The 25,186-nt window shown below is 50.3% G+C and overlaps 10 protein-coding genes across 10 annotated transcripts; 6 read left to right on the top strand and 4 right to left on the bottom strand.

Moving 5' to 3' along the window:
• Positions 1–265: 265 nt before the first annotated feature.
• Positions 266–1,573, bottom strand: VFPPC_05459 (fructose-bisphosphate aldolase; the record flags this gene model as incomplete). Its single annotated transcript, XM_018284651.1, has 4 exons — positions 266–355; positions 455–1,228; positions 1,285–1,395; positions 1,466–1,573. 4 exons carry the CDS (start codon positions 1,571–1,573, stop codon positions 266–268), a joined length of 1,083 nt encoding a protein of 360 aa, XP_018141439.1.
• Positions 1,574–2,814: 1,241 nt separating this feature from the next.
• VFPPC_16161 (hypothetical protein) lies at positions 2,815–3,015 on the top strand (the record flags this gene model as incomplete). The annotated part of the gene is made up of 1 exon (XM_018293914.1): positions 2,815–3,015. The coding sequence occupies one exon, from the start codon at positions 2,815–2,817 to the stop codon at positions 3,013–3,015; it is 201 nt and encodes a 66-aa protein (XP_018141438.1).
• A 352-nt stretch (positions 3,016–3,367) lies between these two features.
• Positions 3,368–4,774, top strand: VFPPC_05458 (mitochondrial chaperone BCS1; the record flags this gene model as incomplete). The annotated part of the gene is made up of 1 exon (XM_018284650.1): positions 3,368–4,774. The coding sequence occupies one exon, from the start codon at positions 3,368–3,370 to the stop codon at positions 4,772–4,774; it is 1,407 nt and encodes a 468-aa protein (XP_018141437.1).
• A 561-nt stretch (positions 4,775–5,335) lies between these two features.
• On the top strand, positions 5,336–6,331 carry VFPPC_05457 (mitochondrial chaperone BCS1; the record flags this gene model as incomplete). The annotated part of the gene is made up of 1 exon (XM_018284649.1): positions 5,336–6,331. One exon carries the CDS (start codon positions 5,336–5,338, stop codon positions 6,329–6,331), a length of 996 nt encoding a protein of 331 aa, XP_018141436.1.
• Positions 6,332–8,345: 2,014 nt separating this feature from the next.
• VFPPC_05456 (Agp3p) lies at positions 8,346–10,350 on the top strand (the record flags this gene model as incomplete). Its single annotated transcript, XM_018284648.1, has 3 exons — positions 8,346–8,649; positions 8,892–9,602; positions 9,677–10,350. 3 exons carry the CDS (start codon positions 8,346–8,348, stop codon positions 10,348–10,350), a joined length of 1,689 nt encoding a protein of 562 aa, XP_018141435.1.
• A 336-nt stretch (positions 10,351–10,686) lies between these two features.
• VFPPC_05455 (NUDIX hydrolase domain-containing protein) lies at positions 10,687–11,193 on the bottom strand (the record flags this gene model as incomplete). The annotated part of the gene is made up of 1 exon (XM_018284647.1): positions 10,687–11,193. The coding sequence occupies one exon, from the start codon at positions 11,191–11,193 to the stop codon at positions 10,687–10,689; it is 507 nt and encodes a 168-aa protein (XP_018141434.1).
• Positions 11,194–15,128: 3,935 nt separating this feature from the next.
• Positions 15,129–16,898, top strand: VFPPC_13839 (sialidase; the record flags this gene model as incomplete). The annotated part of the gene is made up of 1 exon (XM_018291611.1): positions 15,129–16,898. One exon carries the CDS (start codon positions 15,129–15,131, stop codon positions 16,896–16,898), a length of 1,770 nt encoding a protein of 589 aa, XP_018141433.1.
• Positions 16,899–17,324: 426 nt separating this feature from the next.
• On the bottom strand, positions 17,325–21,341 carry VFPPC_05453 (VPS9 domain-containing protein; the record flags this gene model as incomplete). Its single annotated transcript, XM_018284646.1, has 3 exons — positions 17,325–17,887; positions 17,968–20,928; positions 21,011–21,341. The coding sequence occupies 3 exons, from the start codon at positions 21,339–21,341 to the stop codon at positions 17,325–17,327; spliced, it is 3,855 nt and encodes a 1,284-aa protein (XP_018141432.1).
• A 36-nt stretch (positions 21,342–21,377) lies between these two features.
• VFPPC_16160 (hypothetical protein) lies at positions 21,378–21,671 on the bottom strand (the record flags this gene model as incomplete). The annotated part of the gene is made up of 1 exon (XM_018293913.1): positions 21,378–21,671. One exon carries the CDS (start codon positions 21,669–21,671, stop codon positions 21,378–21,380), a length of 294 nt encoding a protein of 97 aa, XP_018141431.1.
• Positions 21,672–23,242: 1,571 nt separating this feature from the next.
• Positions 23,243–24,654, top strand: VFPPC_05452 (ATP phosphoribosyltransferase; the record flags this gene model as incomplete). The annotated part of the gene is made up of 4 exons (XM_018284645.1): positions 23,243–23,259; positions 23,517–23,563; positions 23,646–24,185; positions 24,284–24,654. 4 exons carry the CDS (start codon positions 23,243–23,245, stop codon positions 24,652–24,654), a joined length of 975 nt encoding a protein of 324 aa, XP_018141430.1.
• Between the last annotated feature and the right edge of the window lie 532 nt (positions 24,655–25,186).

Raw genomic sequence — 25,186 nt, 5'->3', positions numbered from 1 at the left:
GTATTATTAGACGACATTTGATTTAGTAGTAGTAACAGCGTGGCCTAGTTGATGTCGGATTAGGGCTATCTTGCAACCCACCATCAGTACTGGAAACTGCGTTAAGCCTTGAAAATGGCCAATTTTAGTGTAGACTTTGCATTATTTTTACTCCTTTTGGTTTCAACTGATAGGTTCTTCTACTACCTAGGTATTCGCCACTTTGCGCCCAATAAATGTACGCGCCGCACACAATTTAATCAAGCTTTTGCATTCATTTGCAACCTTACACCTGACCGGCACAGTTGAAGTCCTTAAGGGCTTCGGCGACACGCTTGGCCATGGTCTTCTCACCCTCACGGACCCAAACTCGAGGCTGAAATTTCACATTCCGTCAGCATTCATCCAGTTCGCAAGTAGTTTCACAAAACTCCATAGGACAGCATATGCCAGCTATTTGGGAGTAAAAACTTACGTCAAAGAATTTTTTGTTAGGCTTGTCCTCGCCATCAGGGTTGCCAACAGCAGTGAGGAGATAGTCCTTCTTGTTCAGCATATAGTCACGGATACCGCTCATGTAAGCAAACTGCATATCGGTGTCCATGTTGACCTTGACAACGCCATGGCTGATAGCGTCAAGATACTCCTGCTTGCTAGACCCAGAGCCGCCGTGGAAGACAAAGTAGACAGGTTTGTCCTCCTTGGAGTCAATGGCGGCCTTGACATGGGCTTGGTGCTTGCCGAGTAGTTCAGGGTGGAGCTTGACATTGCCAGGCTTGTAGACGCCGTGAACGTTACCGAAGCCAGCAGCAATGGAGAAATACGGCGAGATAGGAGACAAGGTGTTGTAAATGTTTAAAATGTCCTCGGGTTGCGTGTAAAGAGAGGCATTGTCAACGTCTTCATTGTTGACGCCGTCTTCCTCGCCTCCAGTAATACCAATCTCCATCTCCAGCCACTGCTTCATCGGGGCAGCCCGCTTCAGGTATTTGGCGGTGGTCTCGACGTTCCAGTCGACAGGCTCCTCGGAAAGATCGATCATGTGGGAGCTGAACAGAGGCTCACCGTGGGTCTTGAAGTAAGCCTCATCTGCGTCCAACATGCCATCGAGCCAAGGCAAAAGTTTCTTGGCGCAGTGGTCGGTGTGTAGAATCACGGGAACGCCGTAAGTGGGAGCAATGCTGCGAATATATTGAGCACCGGCAACGGAGCCGGCGATGGAGGCGGCCTGGTCAGTGTTGCTCACGCCCTGTGACAAAGTCAGCGTTCTAGGTGAGGAAAACCTGGTGAGCGGGTATAACCTACCTTTCCAGCGAAGTAAGCAGCGCCACCCTGGGACATCTGCAAAATAATCGGAGCCTTGGCATCGCGAGCAGCCTCAAGAGCGGCAACTACAGTTGAAGATGAAGTAACATTCTGCCATAGCAATGTCGTCAGTATTGGGGAAGGCAACCGACGGAAAGAATTGGCACAAGGGTAAACGCACGATGGCAGGGACAGCAAACTGCTTCTCTCGGGCATATTGGAACAGTCTCAGGACATCATCTCCGACAATAACGCCAGACTTTCGGCTCAGGACATCGGTAACACCCATGATTGTGACAGGCGTTGTATATTACAAAATGAAGTTGTAAAAGGTCTGTGCTGCGAATGAATTGACGTTTGTGAGCAAATGATCGGGTCGAAAGACTTGGGAGAGTCGGAATTCAACAGAATGGGGTGTTGCGGCTTCTAAAGGTAGAAAAAGCAGCAATCTGGTTAGCAGGTTGCTCAAAAATAGATGGCAGATTGGAGCTTTGGAGGGGTAGAAGAAGACCGGAGGTCAAAGGCAAGTGGACGCGGGGTTTTCTGGCAGACAGGTCAACGGTCTGTGAAGTCATGGTCTGGTCTGGTCTGGTCAAGTGGCACAAAGGCCTGCTTGGTTTATCGCTATCGCAACATGGAGGGGCAACTGGGGCTTTTTTCGTGGGTCCAGCTGCCATTGAGACGTAATCCCAAGCTCATGCAAGCATCAGATCAGATTGACCATACAGTTTAGTTGCTTGATGTCAAGACCACAGCACCAGGTGCCAGTCGGAGTTCAAAATGCTCATGACCACAGGAATGAGGTCATGGCATGGTACTGAGCCGGCGACCGGAGTGGTCCAAATATCCCTCGTTCCCAATTGGCGCCAAGTACAAAGGAGTCAAAGTTGACTGCGATTTCTCTAGCTAATGGCAGCTTGTAACGCTTTGAGCCATTACTAGACCAGACCAGACCAGACGTGATCGGCCCGTTGCTTGAAGACGCCTGACGGTTGTTCCATGGTGGGGTTCTGGTAGGGTCAGAAGAGGGGCTCAACACTTACACAGTATCCAACAATTGGATTGATGAAAGCTTGCAAAGGAAAGATCGACTCTTCAACAGTCTTTGGATCTTTGGATAGATGTCGGAGGGAAAAGGAGAATTGATGGTAGATGAAACCACATGCCATTGAAATGGGAGAACCACTCACATACCACATCCGCCAAGTGAGGAGGAGGCTGCGGGGCAGCAAAATCGGTCGTGCTCGTCATTGCCGGGAGCAACCTCCTATCGTAGCCGACAATTCGGTTCAATGTTTGTTGGACGGAAACATGCGGGACAAGCCACAGACCAAAGTGTTCCGCAACCTGTGGGCTAAGAAGCTTTGCATCACAGAAACGAAAACTTTATTACGGACAAAAGCAGAAAACCCGGAGAAAGTAGCCAGGTAGGCAGGCATAGGCATGAAGAGGCTTCATCGAGCTATCGAGAGTCAAGTTTGTCTCTTTTTTGTTTCCTTCTCCCGATAATAGAAGGACGTCAGGTAAAGCATGTTGAGCAAACAATCGCCACTTCAAGCTCAACACCTCATACAGCCGTCACCATTTAACCAGCCAAATATGGCTGGGCACGATAGACTGGACGGACTGGAGCAATTGCTGGCACCTGTAGCTGCTCTTTACTACCTAATATGTCTGGTAGGTATGAGCAGTTTGGTTGGTGGAATGCGCTTTTGTATTCCACCGAATTAGCTTCTCAGGATGTATGACCTCCGTTCCCGCAAACCGTTGGTCGCTAGTGAAAATCATGCTTGATTTGCCAAGCATACGCATAGGTAATGATGTGAGAAAACCAGGCCTGCAATACTTATTAAACTGTATGCCGTCTACAATATCGTCACAACTTATTATGAGAATATCAACTCCAGTTCAACTTGGAACGAGAGCACTGAAGGAAGGAGAGCTCAGTTTGCACATGTGGGCATTAGTTCGCAGCTTAGGCTGCGCATGGGTCTGTAGCTTAGTCATCTCGAGAGAAAAAATGTCCCAAAACCTGTCACTCATGACATGAGCCTTCAACCTTGTGTCCACCCCAGCTTCCGGTATGGCGACGACACAGACCCCAAGCTCACTATTCAGCCTCGATGCGCTTTTTGATAACCCTCTCTTCGCTGGCGGCATTGGTCTTGCCTCCTTAGGTGCCGCCGCGGCTTTTGCCCGCAGAGGCGCCATTGTAGTCCTTGGTGCTGCGAGGCGACGGCTACTCGTGAACGTTGAGATCAGCAAACAAGACCCTGCCTACCCCTGGATTCTTGCTTGGCTGTCACAGCCACGTGAGGCTACTGGCTTCATTGCCTCCCGCATTACCCGAATCCATAACCTATCCGTGACGACGACGACGACAAATGCAAGAGGTGCTGGTGCTGGAGGACCCGTGAGTGCCAGTTTTTTTCTCCAGCCAGGTTACGGTCGACATGTGGTCAAATTCGGCAATGCATATATTGCTGTAAACAGGGAAAAGCATAGCACAGCGAATATGAATACGGGTGAACCGCACGAGATTGTCCAGCTCACGACATTGTGGGCCCATCGACACGCTTTCGAAGGAATATTCGCTGAGGCTCACAAATTGGCTGCCAAGGCAAACGAAGGAAAGACCGTGGTATACTCGGCCCGAGGCATGGAATGGGCTCCTTTGGGGGATTCTAGAAAAAAGCGGCCGCTTGGCTCAGTGATTTTAGATGAGGGCGTCAAAGAAAGCATTGTCGCGGACGTCAGGGACTTTCTCTCACGCCAGCAATGGTACGTAGACCGCGGCATACCGTACAGGCGGGGATATCTTTTATTTGGACCACCGGGAAGTGGGAAGAGCTCCTTCATACAAGCCTTAGCAGGAGAGCTTGACTTTGGTGTTGCTATGGTCAACCTCAGTGAAATGGGCATGACGGACGACAAGCTGGCGTACCTCTTGACCAAGCTACCTAAACGTTGTCTTTTACTCCTGGAAGATGCTGATGCTGCGTTTGTAAATCGGCGACAGCGTGATGCCGACGGATACAGCGGCGCGAGTGTCACATTTTCCGGTTTACTGAACGCTTTGGATGGAGTTGCAGCAGGAGAAGAGCGGATAGCTTTTCTTACAACAAACCATATTGATCGACTAGATCCGGCACTTATTCGACCTGGCAGGGTCGATATGATGCTTAGGATTGGTGAAGCGACTAGATACCAGGCCGGACAGATGTGGGATCGCTTCTATGGCGACGAGGATACCGACGGCTCTCAAAAAGAGCTGTTTTTGCGACGTCTGGATGAACTGGGGCTGTTCGGCACGAACTCAGATGGTACTCCTTCCAACAGACACACCAGTACGGCGGCAATTCAAGGTCTTTTCCTGTTCAACAAAAGCGACATGCAAGGAGCCATCGATATGGCTAAAGGGCTGATTCCTCGAGATTTAGAGGCAGAAGAAGATGGAGTCCCGATGAAGCAAGCAAAAGAGCAGAGGTAGATGCTTGTAATTTGGGTCTTCGAGCGGAAAGCATAAGTAATCGTGGGCTAAGAACTAGAATTTTGTACTATTAGATGATACCCTCTGGAACGAATAAGCTTATGTTTTGTGAACTGGCAATCGACAATCATGATGGCGGCACTTTGAAGGTTTTTGTTACCCTGTGTGCATGTAGCAAATGTATGATATCGTAGGACATTGCTGCATCCCACAGTTCTGAACAGACAACGTTATCATTGCTATGGATAACGTTGGTGCTACATTTGGTTGCTTCACTGGATTGTGCGCATCTCGGTGGTTGGAATGACTGTCCAAAGCAGTATTGTCATCGGAGCGCAGGCAAGTTTCGTGCGGCTGAACGAGCTGGGCTGTGTGAAGCGCCTGGGCTGGTTGCCTGTGGAGGAAGCTTGTTCAATGTTAGTCACAGCGATCACAGGACATGCAGTCACTTCTTTAAAACCTGCAATCTTCCCAGGATATGCATTGTTCTACACTTTCGACCCTACCAACCAGTTAGTTCAAGCAAAAGAAGCTTCACACTGTACAGAGGGCAACACAGCCATGCCGAACACAGGCCAAAGAACTTTGGATAACTGGGCATCACCCAGTAGAGGCCACCACACACAGCACACTTCCAGCTCAGGACAGACAGGATCCATGCCGGGCAAAAGACCGAGAGATGGGCAGACTTTTGACCAGAGGGCGAATCTTGCAGCGGTAGCGAGAGAGACAAAAGCCAAGTTGCCCGACATTCTGAAGGAGCTCCCCAACATACAAGCAGCGAAATCTGAAGCCCTGTATCTGAACTCACTACCACCACTCCAAGCGTCCGATTGTCCCCGACGCACCCCCAGCGGGAAAACCATGATCAAAATAGTCAACGACGACTCTTTCAATGCTGCCATCGACCTTGCCGCCTCCAAATACCCTGCATCACCCGGGCGTGTTGCCGTGCTCAACATGGCCAGCCACGCAAACCCAGGCGGAGGTTGGCTGAAGGGGGCCAAAGCTCAAGAGGAAGCACTGTGCTACCGGAGCTCTCTTTCTCTTTCCCTAGATAGGCGCCACTATCCGTTCAAGCAACTCATGGGCCTGTACTCGCCTGATGTTGTGGTCATTCGGTCAGACATGGCATCTGGACATAAGCTACTGATGCCCGGTTTCTTGGTAGAGGATCTTCCCGTGGTAAGCGTGCTCAGCATCGCCGCCCTACGATGCCCCAAAACAAACCGCGTTCGATTCAACACACCCGATGGTCAAGTCCATGAAAAGCTGGTCTACGCGAACCCGTCAGACCGAGGCTTGACCAAAGCAAAGATGAGACTCTGCCTCAGAATGGCTGCGCAGAGAAATCACGGTCTACTTGTACTTGGGGCCCTTGGCTGTGGCGCATTCAAAAATCCAAAGGAAGAGGTTGCGCAGTGTTGGCTTGAGGTTTTGCGCGAGCAGGAGTTCCAGGGAGGTTGGTGGGAGGAGATATGGTTTGCCGTTTTTGATACCCGCCGAGAGGGGAACTTTGAGGTGTTTGAGGATATCTTGGGGGGCCAAGAAGTGTAGATTGGGGAAGCCTTTGCGATGCCTGTTTTATGGAGCAGCATAGAATAGTAGCAAATACGCAGTTGCATCTTCACAAACTATTCAACAGATGACAGACGCTGTGGCATCTTATATGAAACGGCCGTTGCTAGTCAATGCAAGGCAACAATATGGCACGAGTAGTTAGTTTCTCCCTCCGGTGGCATATGTTATAGAGATGCATTTCGTAGATATCAGTGGCACTCGAACAAGCACAAAAACCATGTTTGGAACTCGGTGGCAGGTGGCACGTCTCGGCGAAAGATGGCTGTGGTTAGTTTGACAGGTTTATGGTTAAGTTGCCAAGACTTTTGGAGGTTGCGGATTGGATATTTTGCTCCTCGCAGGTAACATTGATGATGGGAGTCTATTTGGCTCTTGAAGTGGAGAAAGGGAAAGACAACCTGAACTAGTTTGTGCTTGCGTTGGCACTATGTCAGATTCAACCCGAAATGAAGTTTGAGGAGGCCACTCAATTCTGGACTAGATGTTGTCTCCTAATTCAAAGTATGAGCAGACCAGGCGGGACGGCAAAGTGTCATATGCCATCCAGCGATGCATCTACAACCACTCGGTCTGGTCAAATGTGGCATGTGCATGCGACTGGGGCGGGTCTGGTCTCACAGATATTGACGGGCCCGACCCAGATATCTGAGATCAATATTCACTGGAGAGTCAATCATCAAATAGCTGGACCCGGCCGAAATACAGCAAAGGACTACCTACCTAGGTAGGTACCTAGGTAGGTAGACATCTGGATCAAGGCTGAGTGGGTGGATGTAGCCTACCATCAGTAGTTCCTCGTGGCGTATGCTTAACCATCCATCCTGCCTGTGCGGCATGTGCACCCTGCCCTGCCTGGCCAGTGGACTCCGGACGATAGGTCCGTTTGGCTGTTGCATGTCAACGTATGTACACATGCTTGTATCCACATGTAGTCAACCAGACATGCATGGACCAGACACCACACACACTTGACCGCTAGGCCTGTTGATGGAACGTCAATCCTAGACAGTTCAGACAGAACCGGCTCGTCGCACAAGGCGAAATCCCGTAACCAAGGTTGTCTTTTTATTTCCTTTTTATTCTTCTTGCCCAACTCTCTACAGTATCGTTATCTTTTTGTCAGATCTCGCTCGCACGTACGGAGCAAATTTTGGCAGACCAGGACATGGAAAATGAGAACATTGGAAGAGTGACAGGAGGGGCCGCCACCTGGTCTGGCCGTAATGCTCTCCACGATGACGTGATGAGGCGAGTCAAGCCCAAAACGACGCCATAGACTCGATTTCGCGGGACCTTGACAGCCTTTGACAGCCTTTGACAGCCCTTTGCAGTCCTTCAGCCCTTCACTTCTTCTGGTACAGTATCATGGAGACAACCTTACACGCTGTCCCTGGGTGCGTTAGTACGGGCGGGCCCCAAGATGGATGTGCCTCAATTTCTGCACTTTCGCCATTTCTCTAGCTCCCCGTTGGCTGGCCGTTTTGCCGCAAATCCAGATGTCACATACACATGTACGGAGTACACATGCAAGCATGGCTGCCGGTGCGTGCAATCGCGAAGTCTCAATCTTAAATCTCAAGCTGCCAAATCCGTCCCCAGTCGACTGGAGGGATGAGAGATGAGAGCGAGAGACCGACCCGGACTTAAGTGAGCACACCGGCTAGTCCTGAGCAAAACAGGGACCCCTCCCCAAGTTTCCCATCTTCTTCATTTTCTTCTTAAACAGGCTTGGGGGGCCGCTTGTTCGTTTCTTCCTTTTCCCTTCGTCTTCTTTTCCTTCATTTTGGGCATACCTTTCCGTCACTGCGCTGCCTCCGACCCTGCCTCCGACCCTGCATCCTCCCTCTCACATCCATTTCCGTCAGTTGGCTACTGGACCTACATATACCAAATCCAGACAGTCTGACCCGCCTGGCCAACCGGCGCCAATTGATCCGAGGACAACATTTGAACATTGAGCCAGCTTGAGATCAGACCGTGCCGCCCAGCCATGTTTCGGAAGAACAGGATCCCCGATAAGGGCCAAGCCGAACCGCATCCGGGCGACAGCTCCGCCGACCACTACGACGACCATGAGTCTGGGAACTTGCGCTACCATGCACACGGATCACAAAACGATGTTAGTGATACCGGCCTCATTGACCCCGACTCTGGGGTCAAAAGAGGCCTCAAAAATAGGCATTTATCTATGATGGCCTTGGCCGGCATCATTGGACCCGGCCTGCTGGTTGGCGCTGGTGGCGCATTGAACAGTGGTGGGCCGGCTTCTTTGATAATTGGCTTTGGTGTTATTGGTATGTTGTTTTGTCTGCTGCACTTCAATGTTGAATCTGGCCCATGTCTCCATGTCTCCATGTCTCCATCCGCACAACCCACGAGTGTAGAATACAAGTTATACGGATATATTGTTATTGCTTTGAAAACTAGAAAGGAATGAAGAAAAAATAAGGAGCTTCCTTCTGTGACCATGGCACTCTGCAACCACAATTCTCTTGGAGTCGTCGTGCACATCTCGCTAACCAAACCCCCTCGACAGGCATCATCGCCTTTGCCATCATGCAATCCCTCGGCGAAGTGACAACATTGTTTCCAGGAGGAGGCTCTTTTGTGTCCCTGGCAGAGCGCATGGTCGATAAATCCTTTTCCGTTGCTGTGGGCTGGAACTATTTCATTATTTGGGCCGCCGTCCTGGCCAACGAATACAACGTCATCTGCAGCATCCTCACATATTGGGCTCCCCAAGTCCCGTTGTGGGGGTTCTTCCTAATCCTCTGGTTTCTCTTCACAGCCTTTCAGCTTCTTGGAGTGGAGGCTTTTGGCGAAGCCGAATTCTGGCTGGCTCTCTTCAAGATCCTGGGTCTGACGGCATACTTCATCTTCTCGATTGTGTACGCCGCTGGTGGATTGATTGGTCAAACGGAACCGCTTGGCTTCAGGTATTGGAATGATCCTGGGGCCTTCAACGGAAACGGCTTCAGAGGTGTGGCGGTAGTTTTTGTCTTTTGTTCTACATTCTACGCTGGTATCGAGTCCGTCGCTGTTGCAGCAACAGAAACAAGAAACCCTGGCGTAGCTGTTCCACAAGCGATCCGTCAGGTCTTTTGGCGAATCATTTTTGTATACATGGGATCAGCACTCTTCTTTGGCATCACCTGTCCTGCCAACGCAGAAGGACTTGTCAATGGCGGCGCCAAGGCTCTGCAGAGTCCCATGACTATCGCAATTCAAACCGCAGGTTGGGACGGAGGTTAGTCAAGCTCGACTTGTTCTCATCGAACTCGACGCTCCAACTAGGAATTCTTACTAACCCGGTTGTCTTAGGAGTTCATCTTATAAACGCTTTCATTCTCATCACCTGCTTGTCGGCCATCAACTCGTCGATTTACATTGGATCCCGCACCATCTTGTACATGGCTCAGTCCGGCAAGGCACCCAGGTTTATTGGATGGACCGACAAGCGTGGCGTTCCAATCTGGGCCATCGTCCTCACCAATGCTGTCGGCTCTATATCGATGATGAACGTCTCCACCGGTGCGTCAAAAGCATACGGATACATTGTGAACCTCTCAGGTGTCAGTACCTTCCTCGTATGGGGAAGCATCAGCTTCATCCATATCCGCTTTCGTCGGGCTTGGACTGCTCAAAACCGAAGTTTGAGCGAGATTCCATACAAGAGCATGTTTTACCCGTATATTGCATACTTTGGACTCGCAGCCAACATATTCCTTGCTCTGGTCCAGGGATGGACGACATTGTCGCCCTTCAATGCCGGCAATTTCGTTGATGCTTATATTCTACTGCCGTTATTTGGCATAATATACGTTGTGTGCAAGATATACTGGAGGGGCAAGGACAATTTCAAGCGAAGTTGGGAAATCGACCTCGACAGTGGTAGGAGAACCGATTTGGATGACAAGGGAATTGTGCCCGGCGATGAAGGTTTCGTCCAGGGCCAAAGGGTTTCTATATGGAAAAAGATTTGGAATTCACTTTGATCCCATAGATCCTTATTGCATGGTAGATGACGTAAATATAGTAAGATGGTTACGATGTGATGGTAGTTAGGTAATAGCATATGATTTCTAGTTTCAGGAGATTTCCATATTTGTGTCAAATCAGTGTTCCATCCACTCAAATCTCAAATCACCATTATCATCAGCATTGCCATCGTCATTCATCCTCGGCTAGCTCGAGCAGTCGATCCTCCCGTTTCCAAAGAGGCTCATGTTTTGAAGTTTGTCTGCGTTGTTTGCCCTAACAAGACCCATCACGTCTTGTACTTGAGTAAAACGGTCACGATGACGGTGGGCAAAATGTAGAGGCCCTTTCCATCAGCAGAGGTCGGTTGGACGGATACCTGGCCGCTGTTTCGCAAGGTTGAGGAGTGGTATAAACAACTTGTGCTTCAAAGCCTCACCTTCCCGGCTTGGATCCTGTTGTGCCTTCGTCCACTCCAGCAGGTCGTTCCAAGTAACCCACTCCCAGGACTCGCACTTGTCTGGCTCCAGCAGTTGAGCTTCATCGTCATCATTCTGTCTAACGCAGACATGGAATAGCGTGATATAGTGCTTGTTGTCGTCTGGCATGTAATCATTTGTGGCGGTCATGAAGCGAATATCGGTAACCTTGAGACCAGTCTCTTCCAGCAGCTCGCGTGTAGCACAGTCCTCGGTCTCCTCCCCAAACTCCAAGTGGCCGCCGGGAAGAGCATATGTGCCAGCGCCGTGAGAACCCTTCCGCTTGCCGATGAGAAATCGTGGGTTCTCCCGGTCTTCATTCTTAGAGGCCAGCACAAAGACGCCGACTCCGACGCGAACCTTGGGAGCGGGAGATGCCATTCTAGGCCAGTGACAATGATGATTGAGGTATTGTTGTAAAATTAGCTTGACGGACCGGGTGAGGTCGGATGTTGAGTATGACTGTTCAACTGTTTGTATGATGGGTCGGTATTGTGAGATGCAGAGTGGCGGGGATCGTGCTGAGCCACGATGGTGTTGCAGGCAGCCATACAACATCCCGCGGTTGGCCAGGACAAAATACCATTGTTTGTAGGCGTCTTGTGCGAGAATGTATATTCATTGAGCCCGACATTACACACTGGATCAATTGCGTACTTTCATTTGTAATTTGACCTTCGCGTTTGTATTGGTCCACTGGGTTGAGAGAATCTGTTGTGGTAGTCCTCAATGGAGAGAAATCCAACCTTATGCCCACAAGCATCGAAGCATGGATACCACGAAGATCAACGTCGGTTTAATGGGTTGTGATACTACAACAATATCGCCGGGATTCGTTAAAGGCACACCGAGATGAAATATTTCCATGTTTCTTAACAGTGCGCCGCATATCGTAATGTTAACTTTACTACAATGTAGCAGTCGTGACCAAATGGCTACCCTATACTGATATGGCAGAACCGTTACATGGGGGATACAAGTCGGCCTGACACGGGCAAAAGTCTCACATTATCTCTATATCACTGATTGTTAACATACTTTCTAATGCTACCGTGCTAGTCAGCACATAATACAGGAATTGGGACCCCGGAATACGCTGTGATGGGCTCGTACTACTAACTTTATGAAGGGGTCTGGTAACAATAGGGCAGATCGAAAGTTAACACAATGGCAAATGGTACAATGTTGTTAGTCAAAACTACATCGAATCGGAAAGTTTTAAAAACATCATCAGCATTGAGCAGTCAGGAGCAATAGGAGGTAGGACCCATTTCTCGGGTTGCGATTGCTGTTATATACCAGCGTATACTTGATATTCGCAACATAGCAGAACGGAGTCACATCCGGCCACAACTAGGAGATCTGTCGCTCGCAGCAGAAACGTTTCAGAGTCCGCCAAACAAGATTCGTGGTTCGTTGGGATTGGCATCAGCAACGGAACAGGTGCACAATGCGCTTGGTTTCAGAGGAGCGTCCCGGGCTGTGCCGAGTCGACCTGGGCAAAAAGAAGTGTGGTCAAACCACTGCGCAACGGAGTAACTACTAGGTACCTAGACGGACAACGGAAATTTTTGTTTCGAAACAAATGTCGGCGGCAAGAGCGTGCAAAGTTGGGACGACGATAGGTGACAGACAGCAACCGAACAGACGTCGAACCAGGAGACGACAGACAGGAAACACTGGGAAGAGCTCAGCCAGTCAATTACATGCGGGCCTGGCAATCTGCAGCAAGCCGACTTCCGTCGCTGATGAACCCTGCATGTGGTCAAGACTTCCTCATGTCAAGGTCCCAGGTACCTAGGTAGGTAGCTTGCGGGCATGACCATGGATGAGTCGATGACATTGGGCAGCCAGACGGGTCAATTGATTCATTCATTGGGTCGAGGTGCAAAAGTCGGCGCGCCACAAATCGTGCGACACGGTGGCATGTCGTGGGACGTGGCACCTCTTCCCGAGCGCGTTGCCAAACTGCTAGCGCGTGGCAAGTGGCCAATCATATAGCAAGGATGATGTCGCGCTTCTGGGCGCTTCGCGAAGCAAGCAAGAAGCAAGGAAGTAGCACTGGACATTGCAAAACGGCATCATCCGCCACAACGGGAGGATCAATGATCAACTGATGATTGAGGAGCAAAAACGGGGCTGATTGAGGCTGTGTAGAAGGGAATCCGGTTCAAGTGCCAATTTCCCCAGCCGCCCGTCAGCAGGTCAGTCGGCCAGCCGTACGGACCAGACTTGGTGCTACTCTACCAGACCTTACTCGGCCGTTTTCTACCAGATGCTTGCTTACCTGTGTACTTTATTTGACTGCTCGCGTAATTAAGCGCCGGCAACGAGACCAGCCGCCAGGATGGCCCTACAATTTCGAACGGGAAATGAGGCAGCCGACAGAGTACAACAATTCTCCAGAGCATAATATTACGGTGCTGCTATTTGTAGAATCGTTTGGCCTGCCGTTTTTCTTCTTCCATCCACGAATACGATATTGTCTAGCCGCCAGTATGGATCTCGCCCCGACCCAGTGTAATCTATCCAGTGCGACGTTGCAATCAGGAAAGGCACCGACATAGGTACGTGTCGACCTGCAGTCCAGATGATTGTCGTTGCTGTGGCGTTGGATAGAATTCAAGACGCGAGGGACGCGTGAAAAAAAAAAAAAAAAAGATCGAGTTGTTGGCCACGCGATAGTGGTGCGTGGGCTCGTGGTGAAGAATCATCATCGGGCATAGCGACGACGACGTGCGTCGCCAACTCGATACGCATAGACATACTCCATAGACAGACTTGACCTCGTCTTCCAAGCCAACCAACTGGCCGGAAAAGTGAAAAGCGACAACTCCAAAAGACTAGAGTACAAAAACGGGTTAGACTATGCAGCTAAAAATGAGTCACGGCTGTGGCTGGCCAACCAGGACGCCGGCACCTGCAGCAACCCTCTCGACCCCAGAACGTTGAAGCAACCAGTTGACCCATTCATTCATTGCCATTTTGAGCTTGACATTCAATGTTGAAATCATGAATGAGAGAGAGCGGAACTGGAGCCTCAATGCCTGCTTCACTCTGTACTCCGGTTCCCCGGAACCTTGCATCCTGCATGTATTGCACATACAATCTACCTGCAGGTGAATGTGTCAAGCTCAAAAACGCGCATAAACTGATGTGACTTGGCATTCACGTCTCACGTCGCGGGAAACTCCAACGCGCATGAGTGAAGCTGTCAAGTCTGGTGCATGTCCATCAACGTGGGTGTGGGTGGCTTCTTGCAGTTTGAATCATTTGATGGCTGCCCAGCACGTCCCCAATCTGATAGCAATTCATCGTCCAAAATGGTGTCTGGTCTTCGCGTTTCAGATCCATCTACCTTTGTCGCCATGGCGGCTGTTTCGTGGCACGTCTACCGAACGGAACCGTCTAATGTCGCCGACGCCTGCATCGTTCCCTGCTTGCTCCTTCTTCCTATTCGCGTCAAGTCTGCTTCCATCTGGACCCTGAGCCGAAGACATGTCAGCTTGTAGTATCTCCTATCCTGTCTGACCATATGCTCAAGCATCACGCGTTCTACTCTCTACCCTGCCACACACACTCATACACACTTACATACACACACATACACAATTGTCCGTATGCACAATATACACCCCCCCGGTCAACCTTCCAGCTACAATGTCTGCTCCCACATTGATCCATGGCGAGGATAAGAAGTCGGCCTCATCCCTCAGACTGGCCATCTCGTTTTCTGTTCCCCAATCGTTTCATGACTGCCATTCTCTTCTTCACTTGCAACGAGGCCTCCTTACCCACACTTGGCCGCCTATATTGGCCTTGCATCATCCTATCGTTTCCGGCTTGTCCTCCTTGCTCAACAATTACGTATACTCGTCATCTTGCCTCTCTTGTTTAGAAAAGCGCTGGCCGCATCAAAATCTGCTACAGTCTTTTTGCCCCTTCTTATCCTGGTGATTTTGGACCTCGCGGTTGCAATATCTGTTCACCAACTCATCCAAGCCCACGTCTGGTCTGGCTTAACTAGAGATATCCCATCTTGTTGTTACCGCTGCTCTCACTCTCACGGTGTTGATTCGCCGCCTGGAACTTGATTTCAAGTTCGTCTAATCTGCAAAATATTCTAATTTCCACCATACTCAACTCACATACCACAATGTCTGCGTAAGCTTCTGCTACACCCTCCTCTCCCACGAATTCTCCATCACACGTACCAAGCTAACTGTTCTCTCTAATACAATAGTCTGGAAGCAGACGTCTCATTCGACTTTACCTTTCCTTCTCCCACCACACCGCCCTCACAAGACTCATTCACAATGGATTCCGTTTACTCTTTTGATCCTGCCCTCTTGGAGCTGCCGTATATCCGCCGCCATGTACGCTCTTCATCTAAAGCGAGCTCTATTTACTCTGCTGTTTCTACTGTCGAGTCAACACCGGACTCTGTTTGCACCAGGTTGACGACACCTCCTCGTGCCAGTCCTCCGGTTCACCAGCATGGACCAGTTCTGCTGCCCAAGATTCGCCCTCAAGACCAACACATTGATGGATGCCAGCCTGCTCAAACTCCTGTTACCATGAAAAAGATAAACCGTACCCGCAACACTACTCCTGGATCCGCGAGGGCATCTTCAGTCAAGCCTGTGCGATCCAGCCACGCAAGAAGCTACACAAACCCAGAGACACTCACCAACATGGCCTATGCCCATCTGCCGTCATTTCCCACCACCAGTTCTCTTGAGGGACAGCAAGCTCTATCAAACCCGGCTCCTCTGCTGTCATCCCCTGCCATCTTCAACAATTTCATCGGCGGCCAAAACAACGGCAACAACAACAACGCCGATATGATGACCACGGAGTCAGATGTCATGTCCGCCGTCCCTCGCCGAGCATCAACATGTTACGACCTTGATGCCACCACTCTCGGCAAATACGGCTATCCTACATATCGTCAAATGCCATTTATGCCATCGACTACATCTGCAATGCACACACCGCCTCCAGAGTTCTCATATTCATCATATGCCCCGCGTGCTCAGTCCCCCCTGAGTCTTGAAGGCTCCCCAGAACCTGTTGTTGCTACTACTCCCACGCCATCCACAACACTCATCAATTACCTGATGGAGACCAATCCCGCTGCTTCCCTAGTCCGCACAGTCTCATTCCCAATGCGCGACCCGAGCATCAAGCACTTTTGGTGGGATATTCGCAACATTCGTTCATGGAGCTCATTCAATGCGCAAACCATCTTTTCCCTTCCTCGCGCCTCGGGACTGCTTACAACCCCTGTGCCCTCTTCTCTCCTCCCACAAGCCACCATGTCTTGTCGAACTCCAGAGACAGAGGCATCTCTGCATAGCATCTATGCGTCATATTATCTGCCAAAGCTTAACTCTGCTCTTGCCATTTCCTCCAACCGACCCTTGCAGTTCTCAGTACCAACCAAGTCCTCTAACAGCATCAAGGACCTACTCTTCGTCGCCAACGCCTCTGGAGAATCGTCCAGTGCTGCCGCCATCTTTGGCGGAAAGCCCTTGGCCAGAGTGGTCGGCCTTGTTAGAAGCTTCGACCGCTTCAACACTGGCATGCGAGTAGAAGGAAACATCAAGCGAGTTGAGTACCTCCGTGGCCTTTCGGCTCTCCACCACGCCATGCGAGAGCACAGCTGCAGGTACGGCTTCATTCTCACCGAGATTGAGCTCGTTCTCGTTCGCTCCGGACAGGAATCCACCCCATTCTTCGGCGATCTGGAAATCACTTCGGTTCAACTCTGTGTAACAGCCCCCGATACCAACGGTGCTGACGACTCAGAGTCTGCAACCCCTTTGACAGCGTGTCTAGCTCTCTGGGGCATGTGCCAGCTTGCCAGCGATGAGACTCCCCCTGGAGAAGCACACTGGAAGGCTGAAATCGGCGCTCCCGCTGAAGGTACACGACGCAAGGCTAAGCCACGCGACAGCTGGATGCCCCAACCCCAGCTGGCAGAGAAGCGAGAGGCAAAGCGCAGCCGAGGATGGATCTGGCCTGAAGACGCCATTGGAAGAAAGGAGCTGGGAAAGAGGGGAGTCAAGTATGGTGGCATATAAAACCTCCTGGCAAGCGAAGACGATATGACACGACCACAAAAACACGTTACGGCTGGTCCGTTTCCTGCCGCCAAGGTCTTAATTGAGCCAAATGTGTGATGTGAGATTAGGACACTCATGATTCGACGAAATAATCTAACGTGTAGATTTGGACCTTAATACACTGACGACCCATATGTTTAATATGTACATAGAACTTAGTAAAGTAAAAAATATATATATACCGCAATGCTACCTGCTATGCAACGAAATTTGACGCTGAGCCTCCTGTGATTTTGACCCCATGCCATTAGAAGCATCGACACTTTGTGTCCATGATGCTAATTTGCCAATGTACTCCGTTTTCCGCCCACCCTGCTCAAAATGCAGGAAGAAATATTCACTTTTTATAGTGGAATATATTGAATGGCCTTTCCACCAAGTTTCTCATGACCTGGAGATGGGTCCATCTGTTCTAACCTTTCGAAGAGCCCGCATCATGCCATCGAGCCGCATTCTCTCTTGAACGACCATGGCTCTCGCGAATTCTCGGATGGCCCTACGACCCATTTTGTCATGCATATCCTGCCATCCTGCCAGCTCGCCTGCCACTGTCTGCTGTGTGAACCGCAGTTCTCTGGAGAGATATTCGGCTTCCTCGCGAGACTTCTTTGCTCGTTTCTCCTTACCGTCCTGCAGTCTCTGCCTAGATTCCTCTAGCAGGCCTAATGGCCATCGTGACGGACGGCTTGCAGCGCTATCGTTCCTATCGGCATCGCGCTTTGCAGCTGTTATCTGGCTAATTAATGCAGTTGGCCGTGCAAGTGACGATAAAAGAGCCTGCACTGTCGACTGGATGGCCAGCAATGTGTTATGAAGCGTAGCTTGTGGACTTGACTGGGTCGGAGTCATGGCTCGGACATATGCCTCTAGAGCCGTGATGTGCGATCGTGGTAAAAATTTCAGGTACGAAACAGCCCTGTGCAAAAGCACCATGGAGTCGTAGAGGTCTTTTTGCATCACTCAGTTAGCAAACTTCACTTTTGTTTGGAAACTGGACGCTTCCCCAGTACAGACAGATCCAACTCACCACTTATGGCCAGTCCGGCGCCGTTGGCTCTTCTCGTGACGCTCTTTGTCGAATAGCTAACGCTGCGGACCATCTCCCTCGCATGGTTTACAAATTGCTCCACCTCTCTCATATCGCGAACAGGCTCATATTCTTCCTTTATTCTCTCGATTCTGGCTTCCACCTTGAGCTTGGTGCGCTGCTCCATTGCCTCCAGTTGAAGCTCTGGGACAAGGAAGAACTCCCAAAGCATCTCGTGGGTGGCCAAGGTGGGATGACTCAACATAATTCTCAAGAACCAGTCTGTTTTCGCCTGAATGTCTCGCAGAATTGCACGGGACGGTTTGACGGGTATTTGAAACGGCGACCTTGTATCAGACACAGACGGAATCCACGAAGCGGGATGTTCTTCGGCTAGCAGATTGGCAAGCTGCTCGAACTCTGCTAAAGAACGCCGACTGGTTGTCACCGTGTAACTATCATGATCAGTTGGCGCAGCTGACTTCAGAACTAGCCTGACGCTGCCATCTTCCACAAAGAATGCACGAACCACGCCAGTGATTCTTCCATCTCGTCCGGCAGGCATACTAAACAAGCCAAGATCGTCTATCTTGTTTCGCACATCGTCGTCCTTGGCCAGTTCTACGGCTGTGAGACCACGCATCTCTCTCGCCACAATGTCGACTCGGGGATCAGCAAATAGGCACCTGACCATGTCGTATCTCCCATATTTGCTGGCGACCATCAGTGCTGTAAATCTTTTATCGTTGGTCGCGTTCACGTCCACGTCGCAGTAATGCAATATCCTCATTGCTAGCCTCGTGTCATTCATAATATGAAGTAGAGTGTTGCCTTTGGCATCCACGTGCTCGTCGAGATGCAATGGCTGTCCATCGTCTTGAGTTTCCCTTGCTACCTTGAGCCCAGCCTCCACCATGTCGTAGTAGTTGTCGTTGTCGTAGGAGCGGCACAAGGCAAACAATGGTGTCTGTCCATTCTTGTCGCGTTGCCTCCAAGGAATCAGCTTTCCGATGCTGGTAATTAAAGAAGGGGCGTGGAACATATAGTGACCCACGCTCCGCCCCCAGATGTCTTGCTCGGCCAAGTACTGCAAAAGCTGGTCTTTGGTAGCGAGGGTGTTGATACGCTCCAGCAACATATCAACAAGGTCCTTATTACCTAGCTGAATGGCGGCACTCAGCAACGTCGTATCCTCATTGTTCATGTCTTGGAGTATTACATCCAGTGTATAGTATCCAGAAAGTGATAGTAGGTATTTCAGGGACGCCGGATTTTCGCTTTGAATGGCCATCATAAGAACTGACTCCCCAAACGAATTGCTGGTTTGGGCAAGACGTTCCACTGAGATATCGCCTTCGAGAGCACTACCAAGGGTGCCGATACTACCTGTGCGTGAATGGAACGAAATTTCTGACCCGCTGGATAAGCTTCGAGTATCCATGGCCACCCGCTTGACTTTTTTGACCAGCGAGAAGTCATACTCGCTGTTTCCATTAGACTGGAATGGAAACACGTGGCTGAGGCCGGAACCATGAGAGTACCTGTCCGATATAGACAGGGCAAGAGATGAGCGTCTCGATGAGCCATTTTGTAGGCTCCAGCTAAAAGATGAGCGTCGGCCTGGCCAACTTGACTGATCCGTGTCTCCCCCATTGGGTTCAAAATCATCATCGCCATCGGCCACGGCAGTTGAGTTCGGTTCCATGATGGATTTCAACTCAGTCAGATCCGTCATTTTTGCTGCATCCCACAGTGCCTTGTTCCGTCTGCTAGCTCTGCGGAGACCGCCCGAATCCAAAGCAAGATATGCCAGGACGGCTTCAAAAGTACTCAGCGCATATCCCATTTCTCCACTATCGACATCATCAATGAATATGAAGTTTCGAATATACACAAGGCGAGCCTGTAAGTTCCGAACCTGGGAACGAATTACAACGTAGAGTAGGAGCGAGACCAACGTATCGGCATTAACGGTCATAACTGTCTTTTCATATGCCTGGTCTTCCCTGCCGTTTCCAGTTGGAGATTTGGATGTGTCGGTCAGTTGCGAAGCGGCTTTCATTGTTGAGAGTAGGGCATCCATCATCTCTGCAGGGCTCATGGCATTCGATATCTTCTTAAATTCTTCGATTACCGGCCCAAGTTGGATGAGTAGGTCATGTTTTGCCCTGGACCCGCCGTCAATGGCAATCCCCAATTGCGATATGTCAATAAACTCCATCTGCCGTATTTTTGCCTCAAGCTCCAGGTCCTCTGGTCGTTTGATGGCACTGAGTTTCGGGAAGAGGAGGTGGTTCACGTTTTCGGTTACGTAGCGCTCGATAAGCTTTTCAACCAGGGGGCCAGTCAGGTCGGTTGTTGCTCCAAGAAGAGACAGCTGTTGCTTGTCGACGCTCTGAAATAAATCAATGGCTGCCGTGACCGCTGTCTCCAACGAAGCTCTCATTACGTCCTCGTCGTCCTCCGCGTAGAAGTCTTCGGTTACGGGAAGCGATTCGCGGCTGGTAGCCTTGCCATTCCGGGTAGAGAAGCTATGTGAGCGTGCTCTTCGCATCGCTGCCATTATTGGGCCATCAGGGGGAGGGTCAGGTATGCTGGACGCTGATGGAGGTGGCGGCAGTGGTTTCTCAAAGACTGTTGTGAATTCCAAAAACAGTTTTTCGAGGCCAGGTTGCATTTGGCGTGCAATCATGGGAAAGTTGTTCAGCAAATCGTGGAAACTCTTGATGTCCTTCTTCGGAATGGTGCCTTCGGCTGGATCAGCGCCGTTCGCTTTGCTGGCTTCAGCAGCTTTATCCTTGTTGACGCCGTTGACTAGTATTGCAGGCAGGATCTTGACCTCCTCCCATGTACCAACCAAGGGTTTTGAAATGAAGTATAGTAGCCATTGTCGCGGTTCGAAGACGTCGGGATACCAAATCGCGTCGTTGAGGATCTGCGCCTGAGCAAAGAGCTTGAAGCCTGCCGAAGAATTAGGTTAGCACTCTCTGCGACGGAAATGGCAAGCGTTAGAAAGATTTAAACGGAGGATGAGACGCAGTACCTTTGTTGCTATATACAACGGAATCTTTAATGACGACGCTTCTCCCGTTCAGGGTAGAAAATTGCCTGGCCTTGCCCCTCACGTCGCGTAGGTTGTGGACGCCATCTTTACCGCCTGAGGAGATGCCAGTCGATGGAATGCGCAGGACATGGCTGGCCAGGAACTCCTCCGAGGCGATGAACTCGCTGGCGGCGGCGCCGCTATCGGTTTCTCGTGAAGTCAGAAGCACATCCGTCAGTGGGACGAGAAGGACGTGGTGATGAACGGGCGCGCACTGCGTAACAACGGAGCTCTTGAAGAAGGCAGCAAGGAAAGGATTTAGTGGTTGCATTCATTCGGTTTACCAGGCGACTGCGGTAAAGGTCATCTATGCCAGATGGGGGGTGGTGGACTGGCGCGGCGCAAGATGTTGGAGCTCAGATGTGGTGTTGGAACAACTGCATGTGGACATGGGGGTGTCTGTTATCGTAGACTGCAAGAGTATTTGACGGTGGGAAGGGCGAAATGAGGCAAAGTAGCGAGGATCTAATACGATATTGGCTATTCGAAAGATGGCGGCGTGCGAGGGAAGAGACTGTTGCAGAAATGTTGCAGAGAAGGGAGAGCTCGGAGCTATGGACGAAGATATGGAGTTGAGTTCTGGTGTTTTGTATGTCTGCATGTGGTCTAACTGGCTGAGAATTATAGCTGGAGCCAGGGCCACCCACATGTCTGGTGTGGTCTGGGACTGTCAACTGGTCTCATGGCTTGGCACCAGATGGCAGGCAGTCAGGGGCCTCGCCTCCATTGGGGTCAAGTCTGGCGGGTGCCTGGCATCTAGGCACGGACACTAGACCCATCAATCCATTCATGTTTCAAGGTCTGGTTCGTGCTGTCCAACTTTGTTTGCCTCTGTTCGTCTCACATATATCTGGTCAATATGTATCGATGAGTAATGAGCCTGACCGGTGTCTGGAGCCGCAGATGGAAACAGGGCAACAAGTTAGATGGTGCAAGACCACAAGACAGGAGCCCCCAGCCGGCGTCACCGGTCTGGCAGCAACTTAACTTGACTCATGGCGGAGTTGACTTCGGATTTTTTATTTATTTTTATTTTACGTATGTAGTTTTGTTGAGTTCGAGCTCCTCCGCACTGTTCCATTTTAGCTTCGCAGGCTGCATGTTTCCTGATATCTAGATGTCGCTCACCTTCTGCTCTTAAAGTGGACGTTGGTCAGTTATAGGGCTGGTGCGTCGCTAAACACCACCATTTGAGGTGTCTGGCCTGGTGAGATAATGGGTACGTACTACCAATATTAGCAAATCTGGACCTTCTGCATTATAAAAGGCTTCAATGTTGCATCCCAGCGGCATGGTAGTGTAGGCTTCTTATTGACAACTGCCTCTATGTTAGGCAGGTCCATTGAAAAAAGTACACATGCACCTGCTGGTCTGTCTACCTGCATCTGCACTTATGAGCACTTTTGCTTCCAGCCCTGCATACCTGGCTCATGTCATCAATATTTGGAACTTGGAACTTGGAACACAGGCAATTGATCATGGTGGCGCATTGGGTGCTTAGGCATAGATGCACCTGCTCAAACGACAACTCACAATTGGCTCCCACCTTGATGTGTCTGTTCAACGGGAGTGGATGCAAGTCGTGTTTTCGAATTGATGTCAAGTCAATGTTGCCTGTCAACTGGCACTTCCAGGTCAAGGCACTCTGCATTGGCTCCACTCGAGCAAGTGAGATTGACAGGGTCTGGTCTGGTGTGGTCAACATTGAATCCAATTTATCTCCGAGGAGCGGACTGCCTGGTCTCTCAGCGATGCCAATGAGATGCACCGCTGGCTGGAGGATGACTCTGCATGCAATCTTTGAGTTTGTCTCAAGTCTTATGGGTGAGCAATTAGAGCGTGTTTTGCTCCGCCAGTAGTACCTAGGTACTAGGTAGTGAATGTGCAGGATTCCATCAGCGTTGGGTTGCGTTCAATGTTGGGTTACATGACCCCAGCCTTCGAGCACATGCTGGCAACATTTGAATGTTGAGGCCGTCTTGTGGCGTCGAGTCTGGTCTGGCAGGAGCTGCAGTCATACCTGCCCCGCATTCGGAGCTCCTGAGAGCAAGCCCAGAAAAAAAGAATAAAAGTGATTGCCCCTCCATCGATCTTCGATATATGCAAAATTGTCCAGTCCTCTCCGCAACATCATCGACACGCAGGTATTCGTTCTACCTGCCAGAGCAAAACATGTCGCTATTCGAAAAGTGAGTACTACAGTCATATGCCCTCATTGCCCTTTTGTTGGTCATTCCAATTGGCCGACCTTCAACAACGGCGCAGAACCACAATGCGTTTGAATGACTTGAGGGCGAACTGAGTCTACAGTGGGCTTTCAAAAGTATTGGGACATGAGAAACATATCCCATATCGCGTTATATACCAAGGCACATTAAGATGTACTAGTGTATACTTGGATATAGGCAAATACATTCTACCACAGACTGTAGCTGACACTGACCAGCACCGCCTCGACTCTTGAGGACCGATTGCTGTTCGCTGTCCCAAAAAGTAAGAGATCCTCGATTTCCAACTTGTTTTTGTATTGCCTGCAGTGTTTATCGTAGTCGGTCACTGACATCAACGAATCTAGAGGGTCGACTTTCCGAAGCTGCACTGAACCTGCTCCAAGGTGCTGACGTCCAATTCCGACGCGAAAATCGTTCCGACATCGCACTCGTCAAAAACTTGCCCATCGCACTCATATTCCTACCTGCAGCTGACATCCCTACCTTTGTCGGTCAAGGGCAGATTGATTTAGGCATTACAGGATGGGACCAGGTCAAGGAACATGATGCCTCTGTCCGCCCCGTCGCCGGCGCCAGTGACGAAGCAGAGAGCACGCCGGGCTGTGATATGGTGATGGAACTGGGATTCGGTTCCTGCAAACTTCAAGTACAGACTCCAGGGAAGGGAAAGCATGCCAATGGCAAGGATCTCATTGGGAAAACCGTTGCCACCAGCTTTGTCAACCTTACTACGGAGTATTTTGCACGACTGGAAGCGGAGCAGGCTGGTGAGAGTGCCTCGTCCACCTCCACACGCAAACTGCAAACCAAGGTCGTTACACTCAGCGGCAGCGTTGAAACCGCATGTGCCCTAGGACTTGCTGATGGAATTGTTGATCTTGTTGGTAAGTCTAGCCTGCCAATCCAGAATTTGTATCATTATGACAAGATCTTTTGACTATTTTCCATGCCATTTGAAATTCTGCTAACAAGAGATATACAGAATCGGGCGCAACTATGCGCGCTGCCGGGTTGAGGGCTATTGACACGGTTGTGGAATCTACAGCTGTACTGGTGAAGTCTCGATCACCGTCAAATCCTGACTTGGTTGACCTTATTGCCTCGAGATTGCGAGGCGTGATCACCGCCCAACAGTATGTGCTGTGCCAGTACAATATCGAAAGATCACGGCTTCCAGATGCCAGCAAGATAACTCCTGGCAAACGAGCACCAACTGTCACCACTCTTGATAGTGAAGGGTGGGTCGCTGTGAGCTCCATGGTGGAAAAGAAGAAGATTGCCCTGGTGATGGACGACTTGGCCCGGGTTGGCGCTCACGACATTCTCGTCCTCGATATTCACAACTCACGCTAATACCGCTGCCCGTTTCCTATGGCGAAGAGGGTGATTTGGCGGCCGTGGAATAATACTGTATTATAGCGCACTGACCTGTCTAGGTGACAATCTCGTTCCGGTGCTGTGATCAAGTTTGGATAGAGGACGGGAGACCAGCACTGGGAAGAAGCCAAGACTGTGCACTAGCTAAGATTCTATGGTTATTACGGACGGTCTTTGCGAGCTTTCAGGCGAAGCTCACAGGAGGCGCGCAGCTTTGCCTCATACTGCTTGAAGCCCTAGCACCTAGCTACTTGAAGATAGACACTATAGAAACCACACGACTGTGTGGAGTGGTGAGGGCTTCGTGGATCAATGCAATCTGTAGTGAAATATACTTGCCTATATCTATGTATATACAAAGATATCTCAATGTACCTTAGTATGCCTTAGTATGGGGTAGTATATAACGTGATACGCAATATATTTCTCATATTTAAGCACCTTTTATCCCCACTATAAATCGCTAGGAGGGCCGATCTCTCGATGATAATTGTTGCGTTTCTGCACC

Source organism: Pochonia chlamydosporia, chromosome 5 (assembly GCF_001653235.2).
Source record: "Pochonia chlamydosporia 170 chromosome 5, whole genome shotgun sequence".
NCBI lineage: Eukaryota > Fungi > Ascomycota > Sordariomycetes > Hypocreales > Clavicipitaceae > Pochonia > Pochonia chlamydosporia.
Note: the sequence above shows the minus strand (reverse complement) of the source record. Positions and strands in the feature narration are given on the sequence as shown.